At 48.9% G+C, this 20,294-nt stretch overlaps 1 protein-coding gene across 1 annotated transcript in view; it reads right to left on the reverse strand.

The window, feature by feature from the left end:
• The window catches only part of LOC148477067 (protein NDRG4-like), an 84,556-nt gene that overhangs the window by 12,423 nt on the left and 51,839 nt on the right, over positions 1-20,294 (reverse strand). The window contains exons 2-4 of the mRNA XM_088457288.1: positions 16,695-16,800; positions 13,149-13,269; positions 13,010-13,072 (exon numbers count right to left, since the gene is read on the reverse strand). Coding sequence (XP_088313414.1) covers positions 13,010-13,072; positions 13,149-13,269; positions 16,695-16,800 — 290 coding nt within the window. The remainder of the gene's footprint in view (positions 1-13,009; positions 13,073-13,148; positions 13,270-16,694; positions 16,801-20,294) is intronic.

Genomic DNA, 20,294 nt, shown 5'->3' on the forward strand with positions numbered 1-20,294 from the left:
GAGATGCTGGGGATAAATAGGGTCATAATATAGTGCACCTGAGAGAGGGCCATGGCCTCATGGGGAAGGGCCAGGGAAGAGATAGAGAAGGCCAGGAGATGCTGGGGATAAATAGGGTCATAATATAGCGCGCCTGAGAGAGGGCCATGGCCTCATGGGGAAGGGCCAGGGAAGAGATAGAGAAGGCCAGGAGATGCTGGGGATAAATAGGGTCATAATATAGCGCGCCTGAGAGAGGGCCATGGCCTCATGGGGAAGGGCCAGGGAAGAGATAGAGAAGGCCAGGAGATGCTGGGGATAAATAGGGTCATAATATAGCGCACCTGAGAGAGGGCCATGGTCTCATGGGGAAGGGCCAGGGAAGAGATAGAGAAGGCCAGGAGATGCTGGGGATAAATAGGGTCATAATATAGCGCGCCTGAGAGAGGGCCATGGCCTCATGGGGAAGGGCCAGGGAAGAGATAGAGAAGGCCAGGAGATGCTGGGGATAAATAGGGTCATAATATAGTGCGCCTGAGAGAGGGCCATGGTCTCATGGGGAAGGGCCAGGGAAGAGATAAAGAAGGCCAGGAGATGCTGGGGATAAATAGGGACATAATATAGTGCATCTGAGAGAGGTCCACGGCCTCATGGGGAAGGGCCAGGGAAGAGATAGGGGAGGCCAGGAGATGCTGGGGATACATAGGGACATAATATAGTGCACCTGAGAGAGGGCCATGGCCTCATGGGGAAGGGCCAGGGAAGTGATAGGGGAGGCCAGGAGATGCTAGGGATAAATAGGGACATAATATAGTGCACCTGAGAGAGGACCATGGCCTCATGGGGAAGGGCCAGGGAAGTGATAGGGGAGGCCAGGAGATGCTAGGGATAAATAGGGACATAATATAGTGCACCTGAGAGAGGACCATGGCCTCATGGGGAAGGGCCAGGGAAGAGATAGGGGAGGCCAGGAGATGCTGGGGACAAATAGGGACATAATATAGTGCACCTGAGAGAGGGCCATGGCCTCATGGGGAAGGGCCAGGGAAGAGATAGGGGAGGCCAGGAGATGCTGGGGACAAATAGGGACATAATATAGTGCACCTGAGAGAGGGCCATGGCCTCATGGGGAAGGGCCAGGGAAGAGATAGGGGAGGCCAGGAGATGCTGGGGATAAATAGGGACATAATATAGTGCACCTGAGAGAGGGCCATGGCCTCATGGGGAAGGGCCAGGGAAGAGATAGGGGAGGCCAGGAGATGCTGGGGATACATAGGGACATAATATAGCGCACCTGAGAGAGGGCCATGGCCTCATGGGGAAGGGCTAGGGAAGAGATAGGGGAGGCCAGGAGATGCTGGGGATAAATAGGGACATAATATAGCACACCTGAGAGAGGGCCATGGCCTCATGGGGAAGGGCCAGGGAAGAGATAGGGGAGGCCAGGAGATGCTGGGGATAAATAGGGACATAATATAGCGCACCTGAGAGGGCCATGGTCTCATGGGGAAGGGCCAGGGAAGAGATAGGGGAGGCCAGGAGATGCTGGGGATACATAGGGACATAATATAGTGCACCTGAGAGAGGGCCATGGCCTCATGGGGAAGGGCCAGGGAAGTGATAGGGGAGGCCAGGAGATGCTGGGGATAAATAGGGATATAATATAGTGCACCTGAGAGAGGGCCATGGCCTCATGGGGAAGGGCCAGGGAAGAGATAGGGGAGGCCAGGAGATGCTGGGGATAAATAGGGACATAATATAGTGCACCTGAGAGAGGGCCATGGCCTCATGGGGAAGGGCCAGGGAAGAGATAGGGGAGGCCAGGAGATGCTGGGGATACATAGGGACATAATATAGTGCACCTGAGAGAGGGCCATGGCCTCATGGGGAAGGGCCAGGGAAGAGATAGGGGAGGCCAGGAGATGCAGGGGATAAATAGGGACATAATATAGCGCACCTGAGAGAGGGCCATGGTCTCATGGGGAAGGGCCAGGGAAGAGATCGAGAAGGCCAGGAGATGCTGGGGATAAATAGGGTCATAATATAGCGCGCCTGAGAGAGGGCCATGGCCTCATGGGGAAGGGCCAGGGAAGAGATAGAGAAGGCCAGGAGATGCTGGGGATAAATAGGGTCATAATATAGTGCGCCTGAGAGAGGGCCATGGTCTCATGGGGAAGGGCCAGGGAAGAGATAGAGAAGGCCAGGAGATGCTGGGGATAAATAGGGTCATAATATAGTGCACCTGAGAGAGGGCCATGGCCTCATGGGGAAGGGCCAGGGAAGAGATAGAGAAGGCCAGGAGATGCTGGGGATAAATAGGGTCATAATATAGCGCGCCTGAGAGAGGGCCATGGCCTCATGGGGAAGGGCCAGGGAAGAGATAGAGAAGGCCAGGAGATGCTGGGGATAAATAGGGTCATAATATAGCGCACCTGAGAGAGGGCCATGGTCTCATGGGGAAGGGCCAGGGAAGAGATAGAGAAGGCCAGGAGATGCTGGGGATAAATAGGGTCATAATATAGCGCGCCTGAGAGAGGGCCATGGCCTCATGGGGAAGGGCCAGGGAAGAGATAGAGAAGGCCAGGAGATGCTGGGGATAAATAGGGTCATAATATAGTGCGCCTGAGAGAGGGCCATGGTCTCATGGGGAAGGGCCAGGGAAGAGATAAAGAAGGCCAGGAGATGCTGGGGATAAATAGGGACATAATATAGTGCATCTGAGAGAGGTCCACGGCCTCATGGGGAAGGGCCAGGGAAGAGATAGGGGAGGCCAGGAGATGCTGGGGATACATAGGGACATAATATAGTGCACCTGAGAGAGGGCCATGGCCTCATGGGGAAGGGCCAGGGAAGTGATAGGGGAGGCCAGGAGATGCTAGGGATAAATAGGGACATAATATAGTGCACCTGAGAGAGGACCATGGCCTCATGGGGAAGGGCCAGGGAAGAGATAGGGGAGGCCAGGAGATGCTGGGGACAAATAGGGACATAATATAGTGCACCTGAGAGAGGGCCATGGCCTCATGGGGAAGGGCCAGGGAAGAGATAGGGGAGGCCAGGAGATGCTGGGGACAAATAGGGACATAATATAGTGCACCTGAGAGAGGGCCATGGCCTCATGGGGAAGGGCCAGGGAAGAGATAGGGGAGGCCAGGAGATGCTGGGGATAAATAGGGACATAATATAGTGCACCTGAGAGAGGGCCATGGCCTCATGGGGAAGGGCCAGGGAAGAGATAGGGGAGGCCAGGAGATGCTGGGGATACATAGGGTCATAATATAGCGCACCTGAGAGAGGGCCATGGTCTCATGGGGAAGGGCCAGGGAAGAGATAGGGGAGGCCAGGAGATGCTGGGGATACATAGGGACATAATATAGTGCACCTGAGAGAGGGCCATGGCCTCATGGGGAAGGGCCAGGGAAGTGATAGGGGAGGCCAGGAGATGCTGGGGATAAATAGGGATATAATATAGTGCACCTGAGAGAGGGCCATGGCCTCATGGGGAAGGGCCAGGGAAGAGATAGGGGAGGCCAGGAGATGCTGGGGATAAATAGGGACATAATATAGTGCACCTGAGAGAGGGCCATGGCCTCATGGGGAGGGCCAGGGAAGAGATAGGAGAGGCCAGGAGATGCTGGGGATAAATAGGGACATAATATAGCGCACCTGAGAGAGGGCCATGGCCTCATGGGGAAGGGCTAGGGAAGAGATAGGGGAGGCCAGGAGATGCTGGGGATAAATAGGGACATAATATAGTGCACCTGAGAGAGGGCCATGGCCTCATGGGGAAGGGCCAGGGAAGAGATAGGGGAGGCCAGGAGATGCTGGGGATACATAGGGACATAATATAGTGCACCTGAGAGAGGGCCATGGCCTCATGGGGAAGGGCCAGGGAAGAGATAGGGGAGGCCAGGAGATGCAGGGGATAAATAGGGACATAATATAGCGCACCTGAGAGAGGGCCATGGTCTCATGGGGAAGGGCCAGGGAAGAGATCGAGAAGGCCAGGAGATGCTGGGGATAAATAGGGTCATAATATAGCGCGCCTGAGAGAGGGCCATGGCCTCATGGGGAAGGGCCAGGGAAGAGATAGAGAAGGCCAGGAGATGCTGGGGATAAATAGGGTCATAATATAGTGCGCCTGAGAGAGGGCCATGGTCTCATGGGGAAGGGCCAGGGAAGAGATAGAGAAGGCCAGGAGATGCTGGGGATAAATAGGGTCATAATATAGTGCACCTGAGAGAGGGCCATGGCCTCATGGGGAAGGGCCAGGGAAGAGATAGAGAAGGCCAGGAGATGCTGGGGATAAATAGGGTCATAATATAGCGCGCCTGAGAGAGGGCCATGGCCTCATGGGGAAGGGCCAGGGAAGAGATAGAGAAGGCCAGGAGATGCTGGGGATAAATAGGGTCATAATATAGCGCACCTGAGAGAGGGCCATGGTCTCATGGGGAAGGGCCAGGGAAGAGATAGAGAAGGCCAGGAGATGCTGGGGATAAATAGGGTCATAATATAGCGCGCCTGAGAGAGGGCCATGGCCTCATGGGGAAGGGCCAGGGAAGAGATAGAGAAGGCCAGGAGATGCTGGGGATAAATAGGGTCATAATATAGTGCGCCTGAGAGAGGGCCATGGTCTCATGGGGAAGGGCCAGGGAAGAGATAGGGGAGGCCAGGAGATGCTGGGGACAAATAGGGACATAATATAGTGCACCTGAGAGAGGGCCATGGCCTCATTGGGAAGGGCCAGGGAAGAGATAGGGGAGGCCAGGAGATGCTGGGGATGAAATAAGAGGAAACTACAAATGAGAATGATAAAAAATAGGAAAAATGACAGCCCCAAACAGCGACCCCTGCCCTGCGGTGCCCTGTGCCAAGGCACTGGTCGCACTACCCTAGTTATGGCCCTGGTTCTCTCCTTTGTGTTCCTTGCTGAATCAGGCCCTCTGTCCTGCTGACAGTTAGAATAACAGACTGGAATCTTTAAAAGGAGGGTGGAGCTTGAAATCATTGTTCATCCTCTGTTAACCATGGTTACCTGCAAGGAAACACGTGCCGTCATCATTGCTTTGCACAAAAAGGCTTCACAGGCAACGATATTGGTGCTAGTAAGATTGTACCTAAATCAACCATTTATCGGATCATCAAGAACTTCAAGGAGAGAGGTTCAATAGCTATGAAGGCGTCTTCAGGGCGCCCAAGAACGTCCAGCAAGTGCCAGGACAGTCTCCTAAAGCTGATTTCAGCTGCGGGATCGGGGCACCAGCAGTGCAGAGCTTGCTCAGGAACGGCAGCAGGCAGGTGTGAGAGCATCTTCATGCACAGTGAGGCGAAGACTTTTGGAGGATGGCCTGGTGTCAAGAAGGGCAGCAAAGAAGCCACTTCTCTCCAGGAAAAACATCAGGAACTGATATTCTTCAAAATGTACAGGGATTGGACTGCTGAGGACTGGGGTACAGTTATTTTCTCTGATGAATCCCCTTTCAGATTGTTTGGGGCATCTGGAAAACGCTTGTCCGGAGAAGGAAAGGCGAGCGCTACCATCAGTCCTGTGTCATGCAAACAGTAAAGCATCCTGAGACAATTCATGTGTGGGGTTACTTCTCAGCCAAGGGATCACTCACAATTTTGCCTAAGAACACAGCCATGAATATAGAATGGTACCAAAACATCCTCCAAGAGCAACTTCTCCCAACCATCCAAGAACAGTTTGGTGAGGAACAATGCCTTTTCCAGCATAAGTGGCTCGGGGAACAAAACAATAGAATTCTTTGGTCCACGGCCAGGAAACTCCCCAGACCTTAATCCCATTGGTAACTTCTGGTCAATCCTCAAGAGACAGGTGGACAAACGAAAACCCACAAATTCTGACAAACTCCCAGCATTGATTATGCAAGAATGGGCGGCCATCAGTCAGTATGTGGCCCAGAAGGTGAGTGACAGCTGCCAGGGCCAATTGCAGAGGTCTGGAAAAAGAAGGGTCAGCACTGCAAATACTGACTCTTTGTATAAACTTTATGTAATAATCAATAAAAGCCTCTAACACTTATGTAATGCTGTAATGTTACCTCAGTATACCATAGTAACATCTGACACTTATGTAATGCTGTAATCTTACCTCCTCAGTATACCATAGTAACATCTGACACTTATGTAATGTTACCTCAGTATACCATAGTAACATGTGACACTTATGTCATGCTGTAATGTTACCTCAGTATACCATAGTAACATGTGACACTTATGTCATGCTGTAATATTACCTCAGTATACCATAGTAACATCTGACACTTATGTAATGCTGTAATATTACCTCAGTATACCATAGTAACATCTGACACTTATGTAATGCTGTAATGTTACCTCAGTATACCATAGTAACATCTGACACTTATGTCATGCTGTAATGTTACCTCAGTATACCATAGTAACATCTGACACTTATGTCATGTTACCTCAGTATACCATAGTAACATCTGACACTTATGTCATGCTGTAATGTTACCTCAGTATACCATAGTAACATGTGACACTTATGTAATGCTGTAATGTTACCTCAGTATACCATAGTAACATCTGACACTTATGTAATGCTGTAATGTTACCTCAGTATACCATAGTAACATCTGACACTTATGTCATGTTACCTCAGTATACTATAGTAACATCTGACACTTATGTCATGCTGTAATGTTACCTCAGTATACCATAGTAACATGTGACACTTATGTAATGCTGTAATGTTACCTCAGTATACCATAGTAACATCTGACACTTATGTCATGCTGTAATATTACCTCAGTATACCATAGTAACATCTGACACTTATGTAATGCTACCTCAGTATACCATAGTAACATCTGACACTTATGTAATGCTGTAATGTTACCTCAGTATACCATAGTAACATCTGACACTTATGTAATGCTGTAATGTTACCTCAGTATACCATAGTAACATCTGACACTTATGTAATGCTGTAATGTTACCTCAGTATACCATAGTAACATGTGACACTTATGTAATGCTGTAATGTTACCTCAGTATACCATAGTAACATCTGACACTTATGTAATGCTGTAATGCTACCTCAGTATACCATAGAAACATCTGACAAATAGGTCTAACAACACTGAAGCAGCCGACTTTGTGAAAACCAATACTTGTGTCATTCTCATACCTTTTAGCCATGGCTGTATATCACACACACACATATAAATGTGTGTGTCAATGTGAGTGTGTCAGAATCTCTGTGTGACTGTGCATCTGTGTATAAATGTGTCATTGTGAGTGTGTCACAATCTCTGACTGTGTAAATGAGTGTGTCACAGAGATTATGTGTCATTATGAGTGGGTCAGAATCTCTGTGACTGTTCGTCTGTATAAATGTGTCTGTCATTGTGAGTGTCAGCTGTGTGTAAATAAGTGTCTTTGTGAGTGGGTCAGCTGTGTGTAAATAAGAGTCTTTGCGAGTGGGTCAGCTGTGTGTAAATAAGTGTCTTTGCGAGTGTGTCAGCTGTGTGTAAATAAGTGTCTTTGCGAGTGTGTCAGCTGTGTGTAAATAAGTGTCTTTGCGAGTGTGTCAGCTGTGTGTAAATAAGTGTCTTTGCGAGTGTGTCAGCTGTGTGTAAATAAGTGTCTTTGTGAGTGTGTCAGCTGTGTGTAAATAAGTGTCTTTGTGAGTGTGTCAGAAACTCTGACAGTCTTGTGTCACTGTAAGAATCTGCATGACTGAGTGTGTATAAATGTGTGTGTGTCATTGTGAGTGTATGAGAATCTGTGTATAAATGTGCGCGTCATTGTGAGTGTGTCAAAATCTCTGTGTGACTGTAAATGAGTATGTATAAATGTGTCTGTGGTTAGTGTGTCAGAATCTGTGTGACTGCATCTGTGTATGAATGTGTATGTGTCATTGTGAGTGTCAGAATCTGACTGTGCATCTGTATATAAATGTGTGTGTCATTGTGAGTGTCAAAATCACTGTGACCGTGCATGTTTGTAAATGAGTGTCATTGTGAGTGTCAGAATCTGTGTGACTGTGAATCTGTGTGTAAATGAGTGTGTCATTGTGAGCATCAGAATCTGTGTGACTGCATGTGTGTGTAAATGAGTGTGTCAGAATCTCTGTGCGTGTGTGTAAATGTGTCAGAATCTCTGTGGGTGTGTGTGTAAATGTGTCATTGTGAGTATCAGAATCTGTGTGACTGTGAATCTGTGTGTAAATGAGTGTGTCAGAATCTCTGTGTGACTGAATCTGTGTGTCATTGTGAGTGTGTCAGAATCTGTGTGACTGTGAATCTGTGTGTAAATGAGTGTGTCATTGTGAGTATCAGAATCTGTGTGACTGCATGTGTGTGTAAATGAGTGTCAGAATCTCTGTGCGTGTGTGTAAATGTGTCATTGTGAGTGTATCAGAATCTCTGTGTGACTGTGAATCTGTGTGTAAATGAGTGTGTCAGAATCTCTGGGATTCTGAATCTGTGTGTCATTGTGAGTGTGTCAGAATCTGTTTGACTGTAAATCTGTGTGTCATTGTGAGTGTATCAGAATCTCTGTGACTGTGAATCTGTGTGTAAATGAGTGTCACAATCTCTGTGCGCCTGTGTGTAAATGTGTGTCAGTGTGAGTGTCAGAATATGTGACTGTGAATCTTTGTCACTGAGTGTCAGAATCTCTGTTTGACTGTGAATCTGTGTCATTGTGAGTGTATCAGAATCTCTGTGTGACTGTGAATCTCTGTGTAAATGAGTGTCAGAATCTCTATGAATGTGAATCTGTGTCATTGTGAGTGTGTCAGAATCTCTGTTTGACTGTGAATCTGTGTGTCATTGTGAGTGTGTCAGAATCTCTGTGTGACTGTGAATCTGTGTGTCATTGTGAGTGTGTCAGAATCTGTGTGACTGTGAATCTGTGTGTAAATGAGTGTCAGAATTTATGTGCGTGTGTGTGTAAATGTGTGTCATTGTGAGTGTGTCAGAATCTCTGTGTGACTGTGAATCTGTGTGTCATTGTGAGTATCAGAATCTGTGTGACTGTGAATCTGTGTGTAAACGAGTGTCAGAATCTCTGTTTGACTGTGAATCTGTGTGTCATTGTGAGTGTGTCAGAATCTGTGTGACTGTGAATCTGTGTGTAAATGAGTGTCAGAATTTATGTGCGTGTGTGTGTAAATGTGTGTCAGTGTGTGTGTCAGAATCTCTGTGTGACTGTGAATCTGTGTGTCATTGTGAGTGTGTCAGATTCTGTGTGACTGTGAATCTGTGTGTAAATGAGTGTGTCAGAATCTCTGTGTGACTGTGCAAATGTGTGTGATTGTGAGTGCGTCAGAATCTCTGTGTGACTGTGAATCTGTGTGTCATTGTGAGTGTATCAGAATCTGTGTGACTGTGCGCCTGTGTGTAAATGTGTAAGTGTGTGTCAGATTCTGTGTGACTGTGAATCTGTGTGTAAATGAGTGTGTCAGAATCTCTGTGTGACTGTGCGAATGTGTGTGATTGTGAGTGTGTCAGAATCTCCGTGTGACTGTGCGAATGTGTGTGATTGTGAGTGTCAGAATCTCTGTGTGACTGTGCGCCTGTGTGTGAGTGTGTCAGAATCTCTGTGTGACTGTGCGAATGTGTGTGAGTGTGTCAGAATCTCTGTGTGACTGTGCGCCTGTGTGTGATTGTGAGTGTGTCAGAATCTCTGTGTGACTGTGCGCCTGTGTGTGATTGTGTGTCAGAATCTCTGTGTGACTGTGCGCCTGTGTGTGAGTGTGTCAGAATCTCTGTGTGACTGTGCGCCTGTGTGTGAGTGTGTCAGAATCTCTGTGTGACTGTGCGCCTGTGTGTGATTGTGACTGTGTCAGAATCTCTGTGTGACTGTGCGCCTGTGTGTGATTGTGACTGTGTCAGAATCTCTGTGTGACTGTGCGCCTGTGTGTGATTGTGAGTGTGTCAGAATCTCTGTGTGACTGTGCGCCTGTGTGTGAGTGTGTCAGAATCTCTGTGTGACTGTGCGCCTGTGTGTGAGTGTGTCAGAATCTCTGTGTGACTGTGCGCCTGTGTGTGAGTGTGTCAGAATCTCTGTGTGACTGTGCGCCTGTGTGTAAAGGAGGCTGCGATGGTACTTGCTGTTACCGATGGTGTCGCAGTCTTGCTAATCATTACGGATGTGTGTAAGGTAATGTGGGCGTCCTTGTGTAGTGCCGCGGCGATATACTGATCACAATGCATTAGCATACTATCGCAGCTGAACTGCGTGCGTAATCACTATTGCATTCGCAGTTGCGTTCCATAGTGAATCAGGCCCAGAAACCCATGGTAAATGACGGCCTTAGACAAAGTGATGCCAAAATCACCCTGCACATGCCCAGAAACACAGGTGACACACGTATGTAGATTTGCGTCCTCTTGTGAAGGGGTAATGAAGGCGCGGTCTGACATAGGCCGTGTACAGTAATGGCGTGTTCATGGACGCAGTTACGCCTGAGGGCTGGTGATGAGGATGGCGGCTGGCTGATTCTTGTTTGTATATTATATATTGCATAGGATACTGTGAGTGTGCTGTAGTCAGTTCTGTATCATCGTACACGGATCTGATATTATCTTACGCTCATTCAAACTTACTAACAAATGCGCATCTCCCGATTAATGCGGGCACTGTTGGGAGCGAGCGTACGGTGCACCGGGCACTAGTGGGAGCGAGCGTACGGTGCACCGGGCACTAGTGGGAGCGAGCGTACGGTGCACCGGGCACTAGTGGGAGCGAGCGTACGGTGCACCGGGCACTAGTGGGAGCGAGCGTACGGTGCACCGGGCACTAGTGGGAGCGAGCGTACGGTGCACCGGGCACTAGTGGGAGCGAGCGTACGGTGCACCGGGCACTAGTGGGAGCGAGCGTACGGTGCACCGAATCACACTGGGGCATGAGGCGTGCGCACAGAATCACACTGGGGCATTAGACGTGCGCACAGAATCACACTGGGGCTTGAGACGTGCGCACAGAATCACACTGGGGCATTAGACGTGCGCACAGAATCACACTGGGGCATTAGACGTGCGCACAGAATCACACTGGGGCATTAGACGTGCGCACAGAATCACACTGGGGCATTAGACGTGCGCACAGAATCACACTGGGGCATTAGACGTGCGCACAGAATCACACTGGGGCATTAGACGTGCGCACAGAATCACACTGGGGCATTAGACGTGCGCACAGAATCACACTGGGGCATTAGACGTGCGCACAGAATCACACTGGGGCATTAGACGTGCGCACAGAATCACACTGGGGCATTAGACGTGCGCACAGAATCACACTGGGGCATTAGACGTGCGCACAGAATCACACTGGGGCATTAGACGTGCGCACAGAATCACACTGGGGCATTAGACGTGCGCACAGAATCACACTGGGGCATTAGACGTGCGCACAGAATCACACTGGGGCATTAGACGTGCGCACAGAATCACACTGGGGCATTAGACGTGCGCACAGAATCACACTGGGGCATTAGACGTGCGCACAGAATCACACTGGGGCATTAGACGTGCGCACAGAATCACACTGGGGCATTAGACGTGCGCACAGAATCACACTGGGGCATTAGACGTGCGCACAGAATCACACTGGGGCATTAGACGTGCGCACAGAATCACACTGGGGCATTAGACGTGCGCACAGAATCACACTGGGGCATTAGACGTGCGCACAGAATCACACTGGGGCATTAGACGTGCGCACAGAATCACACTGGGGCATTAGACGTGCGCACAGAATCACACTGGGGCATTAGACGTGCGCACAGAATCACACTGGGGCATTAGACGTGCGCACAGAATCACACTGGGGCATTAGACGTGCGCACAGAATCACACTGGGGCATTAGACGTGCGCACAGAATCACACTGGGGCATTAGACGTGCGCACAGAATCACACTGGGGCATTAGACGTGCGCACAGAATCACACTGGGGCATTAGACGTGCGCACAGAATCACACTGGGGCATTAGACGTGCGCACAGAATCACACTGGGGCATTAGACGTGCGCACAGAATCACGCTGGGGCATTAGACGTGCGCACAGAATCACACTGGGGCATTAGACGTGTGCACAGAATCACACTGGGGCATTAGATGTGTGCACAGAATCACACTGGGGCATTAGACGTGTGCACAGAATCACACTGGGGCATTAGACGTGTGCACAGAATCACACTGGGGCATTAGACGTGCGCACAGAATCACACTGGGGCATTAGACGTGCGCACAGAATCACACTGGGGCATTAGACGTGCGCACAGAATCACACTGGGGCATTAGACGTGCGCACAGAATCACACTGGGGCATTAGACGTGCGCACAGAATCACACTGGGGCATTAGACGTGCGCACAGAATCACACTGGGGCATTAGACGTGCGCACAGAATCACACTGGGGCATTAGACGTGCGCACAGAATCACACTGGGGCATTAGACGTGCGCACAGAATCACACTGGGGCATTAGACGTGCGCACAGAATCACACTGGGGCATTAGACGTGCGCACAGAATCACGCTGGGGCATTAGACGTGCGCACAGAATCACACTGGGGCATTAGACGTGTGCACAGAATCACACTGGGGCATTAGATGTGTGCACAGAATCACACTGGGGCATTAGACGTGCGCACAGAATCACACTGGGGCATTAGACGTGCGCACAGAATCACACTGGGGCATTAGACGTGCGCACAGAATCACACTGGGGCATTAGACGTGCGCACAGAATCACACTGGGGCATTAGACGTGCGCACAGAATCACACTGGGGCATTAGACGTGCGCACAGAATCACGCTGGGGCATTAGGCGTGCGCACAGAATCACACTGGGGCATTAGGCGTGTGCACATAATACTATTGGATGGACCTTGTTACACGCCCACTTCCATTATACTGTCTATGACATGAAGAGCATACACGCGTGTGTGTGGGGTACGGGTAGCATGCATGCTGGAAAACGGCACATTACACAATTACATTAATGACTGTATATCCGTCACGTCCTACCCAAAGTGCTGTAACACGCTTGGTAACATGGCTGCCAGATTCTCCATTGTGGGATACTGGTAACTGAGAGGAGAGACACGGTTATCAGATCAAGATTAACTGGTAACATAAAGCACTACATACAGGGTATATTACTTACCCCTGGGGGAACTGGGAGGCCCCCACCTGCTGACCGGGGGCATCTACGTGACACACTACAAAATGCTTAGTGATCTCCTGCATGTCCTCATAGTTAAAGAAGGTGTTGAAGCAAAGTTTATCTGGAAGATAAGAAGATAAGAAGATAAGAAGGATAAGAAGATAAGAAGATAAGAAGATAAGAAGATAAGAAGATAAGAAGATAAGAAGAAGATAAGAAGATAAGAAGAAGATAAGAAGATAAGAAGATAAGAAGATAAGAAGATAAGAAGAAGATAAGAAGATAAGAAGAAGATAAGAAGATAAGAAGATAAGAAGATAAGAAGATAAGAAGATAAGAAGGATAAGAAGATAAGAAGATAAGAAGATAAGAAGATAAGAAGATAAGAAGATAAGAAGATAAGAAGAAGATAAGAAGGATAAGAAGATAAGAAGATAAGAAGATAAGAAGATAAGAAGATAAGAAGATAAGAAGAAGATAAGAAGAAGATAAGAAGATAAGAAGATAAGAAGATAAGAAGATAAGAAGATAAGAAGAAGATAAGAAGATAAGAAGATAAGAAGATAAGAAGATAAGAAGAAGATAAGAAGATAAGAAGAAGATAAGAAGATAAGAAGATAAGAAGATAAGAAGATAAGAAGATAAGAAGGATAAGAAGATAAGAAGATAAGAAGATAAGAAGATAAGAAGATAAGAAGATAAGAAGATAAGAAGATAAGAAGAAGATAAGAAGGATAAGAAGATAAGAAGATAAGAAGATAAGAAGATAAGAAGATAAGAAGATAAGAAGATAAGAAGATAAGAAGATAAGAAGAAGATAAGAAGATAAGAAGATAAGAAGATGAGAAGATAAGAAGATAAGAAGATAAGAAGAAGATAAGAAGATAAGAAGATAAGAAGATAAGAAGATAAGAAGATAAGAAGATAAGAAGATAAGAAGATAAGAAGATAAGAAGATAAGAAGATAAGAAGATAAGAAGAAGATAAGAAGATAAGAAGATAAGAAGATAAGAAGATAAGAAGATAAGAAGATAAGAAGATAAGAAGATAAGAAGGATAAGAAGATAAGAAGAAGATAAGAAGATAAGAAGATAAGAAGATAAGAAGAAGATAAGAAGATAAGAAGATAAGAAGATAAGAAGATAAGAAGATAAGAAGATAAGAAGATAAGAAGATAAGAAGATAAGAAGAAGATAAGAAGGATAAGAAGATAAGAAGATAAGAAGATAAGAAGATAAGAAGAAGATAAGAAGATAAGAAGATAAGAAGATAAGAAGATAAGAAGATAAGAAGAAGATAAGAAGATAAGAAGATAAGAAGATAAGAAGATAAGAAGATAAGAAGATAAGAAGATAAGAAGATAAGAAGATAAGAAGATAAGAAGATAAGAAGATAAGAAGAAGATAAGAAGGATAAGAAGATAAGAAGATAAGAAGATAAGAAGATAAGAAGATAAGAAGATAAGAAGATAAGAAGATAAGAAGATAAGAAGAAGATAAGAAGATAAGAAGATAAGAAGATAAGAAGATAAGAAGAAGATAAGAAGATAAGAAGATAAGAAGATAAGAAGATAAGAAGATAAGAAGATAAGAAGATAAGAAGAAGATAAGAAGATAAGAAGATAAGAAGATAAGAAGAAGATAAGAAGATAAGAAGATAAGAAGATAAGAAGAAGATAAGAAGATAAGAAGATAAGAAGATAAGAAGATAAGAAGATAAGAAGATAAGAAGATAAGAAGATAAGTCCAGAATCTCACCAGCTGCAGCTCTGTACAGGGGGAGACTCAGCGTATTACCATCCACAGAACCACCGAGGACGTCTGACCAGGCAGTGTCTAATATGTGCCCAGTACCCAGCACCAGTCTAGCGTGTGCCCTAGTACCCCGCACCAGTCTAGCGTGTGCCCAGTGCCCCGCACCAGTCTAGCGTGTGCCCAGTGCCCCGCACCAGTCTAGCGTGTGCCCAGTGCCCCGCACCAGTCTAGCGTGTGCCCAGTGCCCCGCACCAGTCTAGCGTGTGCCCAGTGCCCCGCACCAGTCTAGCGTGTGCCCAGTGCCCCGCACCAGTCTAGCGTGTGCCCAGTGCCCCGCACCAGTCTAGCGTGTGCCCAGTGCCCCGCACCAGTCTAGCGTGTGCCCAGTGCCCCGCACCAGTCTAGCGTGTGCCCAGTGCCCCGCACCAGTCTAGCGTGTGCCCAGTACCCAGCACCAGTCTAGCGTGTGCCCAGTACCCAGCACCAGTCTAGCGTGTGCCCAGTACCCCGCACCAGTCTAGTGTGTGCCTAGTACCCCGCACCAGTCTAGTGTGTGCCTAGTACCCAGCACCAGCCTAGTGTGTGCCTAGTACCCCGCACCAGTCTAGTGTGTGCCTAGTACCCAGCACCAGCCTAGTGTGTGCCTAGTACCCCGCACCAGTCTAGCGTGTGCCCAGTGCCCCGCACCAGTCTAGCGTGTGCCCAGTGCCCCGCACCAGTCTAGCGTGTGCCCAGTACCCAGCACCAGTCTAGCGTGTGCCCAGTACCCAGCACCAGTCTAGCGTGTGCCCAGTACCCAGCACCAGTCTAGCGTGTGCCCAGTACCCAGCACCAGTCTAGTGTGTGCCTAGTACCCCGCACCAGTCTAGTGTGTGCCTAGTACCCCGCACCAGTCTAGTGTGTGCCTAGTACCCAGCACCAGCCTAGTGTGTGCCTAGTACCCAGCACCAGTCTAGTGTGTGCCTAGTACCCCGCACCAGTCTAGTGTGTGCCTAGTACCCAGCACCAGCCTAGTGTGTGCCTAGTACCCAGCACCAGCCTAGTGTGTGCCTAGTACCCAGCACCAGCCTAGTGTGTGCCTAGTACCCAGCACCAGCCTAGTACCCTGCACCAGTCTAGCGTGTGCCTAGTACCCAGCACCAGTCTAGCGTGTGCCTAGTACCCAGCACCAGTCTAGCGTGTGCCTACTACCCAGCACCAGCCTAGTGTGTGTGGTAGCAGAGCCTGCACCAGTAGTAAGAGTCCATGCTCGGAGCCCTGTCTCGTGGATGATGTGCGGGATGTCGTTGGCCTTCCTGCGGTATGAAAGTCACTACGCTCATTGTTATCAGCTTCATGTTCTCCCTACGCTGAGAGGTCATTGTGCATTTTTCGGAGGCCCCGTCTCAGACTCTCTCCCTCCATGGCCGTTGCTGGCAGGTTTATTATTATATTACTAGCGCTGGTCTGACGGAGTCACAGTGATGCAGGGACAGTGATGCACAGCTAATAACGCTACAGTCCTCCTCATGGCATGACTGGGTTTTGTTTGTTACCCGATTATAATTTAGGTGCGTGAATCATATATTTTGTTTATGTTGTGTTTATCTGAAGAGGCATTACTTACTAACGTTACCAGCCGGGGAATATCCCCCACATTGAGGCATACATCCCGATAGTAATGATTGGACCCATGCATTTCCGCACTGTGATATATAAATACTGTATGGATAAGGTTACCCAGTCTTACTACAGGCCGTGACGCCTGGACAGGAGGAAACATTAGCAAACATTGCAGCATTGGGAAACTTACGGTTTAGTCCCACATCATGATAGGTGAGTATTGCCGGGCGGTTGCCTTTCGGAGTGCCTCGTATGACAACATGTAACATGCCGTAGGGCGTCTCGATGTCATGTTCCTAGAGGAGAGGGACAGTCAGTGAGTAACGCAGAGACATGACAGATTACCCCCTCTATGCACCATCAGGCAGCCCCAGGGGGCAGGATACAGCTCCGCAAGGGGATACAGTTCATTCAGCCGCAGTCAGCGATCTCACAGGAACAGGAGCCCTGAGGCATTAGTAACAAGGAAACCGAGGCCTCCGGTATAACACCGCAGGACAGCCAGATGGGGGGCAGCACCTATTCCCTCAGGAATCCTACTGCATTAGTGACAAGGAAACCGAGGCCTCCGGTATAACACCGCAGGACAGCCGGATGGGGGGCAGCACCTATACCCTGAGGAGTCCTGCTGCATTAGTGACAAGGAAACAGAGGCCTCCGGTATAGCACCGCAGGACAGCCGGATGGGGGGCAGCACCTATTCCCTCAGGAGTCCTGCTGCATTAGTGACAAGGAAACCGAGGCCTCCGGTATAGCACCGCAGGACAGCCGGATGGGGGGCAGCACCTATTCCCTCAGGAGTCCTGCTGCATTAGTGACAAGGAAACCGAGGCCTCCGGTATAGCACCGCAGGACAGCCGGATGGGGGGCAGCACCTATTCCCTCAGGAGTCCTGCTGCATTAGTGACAAGGAAACCGAGGCCTCCGGTATAGCACCGCAGGACAGCCGGATGGGGGGCAGCTCCTATTCCCTCAGGAGCCCTGCTGCATTAGCAACAAGGAAACCGAGGCCTCCAGTATAACACCGCAGGACAGCCAGATGGGGGGCAGCACCTATTCCCTCAGGAGTCCTGCTCAGCTATACTTTACAATAAACAGTGTCGGAAGCATATGGGGTTACTGCACTAGCCAAGCGCAGCAGGGAAAAGAATCAGGATGAGTCTTACTAGTGCAGCAGGAGACGGGCAGTGCCTACCACCAGCCTGACGGCATAGCGCCCACAACATGAGATAACCATCTATATATAACAAGCATATTCCAGAATGTCCAGAAATAAATCAACACACCATATATGCAAAACAGTGTTACTATAACGTCACGCTATCAGCATCCGTGTACTCATGTCACACGGTACAGCAATCCTGAGTCACCCCGACGCCCGCTGTAACGTGCACCTTCATCACAGGGCATAGTGTAAGGATGGGCTTTATATCAGGAGCAAATGAAATAAGGTTAATTACAAATTTCCAAGTTGCTTTTTTACACACACACACAAACACACACTGGTTACACACACACACGCGCCCTTGTAGTTTGTTGCCGATCGCGGCACAAACATGACAGCGAATCGTGCGATGCACCACACTACGGCACGTCCCCGATCGCGGGAGTGAGTCTCCATAGGATTGAATGGAGACATTGTTGCGCGTCCCCGATCGCGGGAAGGTGTCTCGCGACTTGCTGCGCTACGTGCAACAATGCAGCTGGGCCCATCTGTAGGGGCCTATTCAGTTATGAACGCGCTGTGAGAGATACTTAAGTGGGGGAAGAGAGACACCAGAGCAATTCATCATTGCTCCAGTGAGGGGACAGCTGCTCCGAAAAGTAGTTGTCCTCGTGGTTAGTATCTCATCTGCTCCCCGTCGCCCTGGCTCGGGAGACGCATGCGCATAACCGCCAGGGAGGTAGTGAGGAGGCGGCGGAGGGATCCCTCATCGCATCCCCGGAACTCCTTCCCATAAATAGTGGGGATCCGAGAACTAGCGGAGTCTGAAGATGTCGCTTGTTCTTGGCAGCAAACTCCAAAAACTTTCCGTTTTCGGAGTTAGCTGAATACCAAAGGGCCCCTAATGATGAATGGCCGGTAACTTATATATGCGGAAAATAGAATTCCACATGGTTACCGGACCATTTATCGTTTGATGAATAGGCCCCTTAGACACACACACCCCACACAGACACACACACACACCCCACACAGACACACACACACCCCACACAGACACACACACACCCCACACAGACACACACACACCCCACAGTGTGAGAGTCTATAATAATTTATGGTGTTTATTTAAAACATACTGTATGATTTATCAGAAAAAGCCATTTTCCTTTACACAAATATCATGAGATTGAAGCACATTACGGTTTACTGAACGAGCAGCTGAATGATCCCAGAATAGGATACCAAGTCTGGACACTGTGAAAAAACAAGAGATATGGTAAGAACTTACCTTTGTTATCTCTGTTTCTACGAAGTCCATAGGGTCCACAGGGTTGACCTTGGGGTATAGCTGGATCTGGATCCACGGGCACCACGCAGTTAAAGCTTTGCTGCTCCCAGGATGCACTTGGGTCCGTCCTCCTCTATACCCCGCCCCCGGCCACAGGCACCTCAGTTGGTAAGCAGCCAAGGCCGGAGGACTAAACAGAGAGAAGGAAGACTGGAACACACAAGAAACCATACTCACAGAAATGGGAGACGGAAAACCAGTGACCAGCCACACAGCCCATTTGAAGCCAGGTGCGTCAGGGCGGGCGCCCTGTGGACCCTATGGACTTCGTAGAAACAGAGATAACAAAGGTAAGTTCTTACCATATCTCTTGTTTTCTACTTCAGGGTCCATAGGGGGTCCACAGGGTTGACCTTGGGGATGTCCCAAAGCAGTTCAACTAATGGCGGGGACGCTCCTGTGCTGAAAGGAGTACCCGGCGCCCGAAAGATGCATCCTGAGAGGCGAAGGTGTCAAACGCATAGAACCTCAAAAACGTTTGAATGGAAGACCAAGTGGCCGCCTTACACAGCTGAACAGCGGAGGCGCCACGTCTAGCAGCCCAAGAGGGACCCACAGAACGAGTGGAATGAGCCTTAACAGAGGCTGGCACAGGTAAACCCTCCTGTGCATAAGCCTCACAAATAACTGAACGAAGCCAACGGGCTAACGTCTGCTTGTTGGCAGGCCAACCCCTCTTGTGAAAACCGAAGAGGACAAACAAAGAATCCGACTTCCTAACCGAAGCAGTCCGGTCCACGTAGATTCTAAGTGCCCGGACTATATCTAAGGAAGCCTCACCAGCGGAAAGATTAGGTGACTGAAAAGCTGGCACGACAAGCTCCTGATTAATGTGGAACTTGGAGACCACTTTGGGCAAAAACTCAGGACGAGTGCGGAGCACCGCTCTGTCCTGGTGAAAAATCAGAAAAGGGGGGGCGACAGGAAAGCGCCCCCAACTCTGACACCCTCCTGGCAGAAGCAATTGCCAGGAGAAAAACGGTCTTGAACGTCAGTCACTTGAGGTCCACCACCTCAAGCGGCTCAAAAGGAGGACCCTGCAAGACCCGTAGCACCACCACCAAGTCCCAAGGAGCCACGAAGGGAGGCTGGATCCTGAGAACACCCTGGAAAAAGGTGTGAACATCCAGTAGTGTAGCAATCCGTCGCTGAAACCACACGGACAAAGCAGACACATGAACCTTCAGAGAGGCCAGGCGTAAGCCGAGGTCCAAACCTGATTGAAGGAACTCCAAGATTCTGGAAACCCGGAACACCTGAGGATTACAGTTTCT

The sequence above is a fragment of the Taudactylus pleione genome, unplaced genomic scaffold (assembly GCF_031769625.1).
Source record: "Taudactylus pleione unplaced genomic scaffold, aTauple2 ptg000753l, whole genome shotgun sequence".
Lineage (NCBI taxonomy): Eukaryota > Metazoa > Chordata > Amphibia > Anura > Myobatrachidae > Taudactylus > Taudactylus pleione.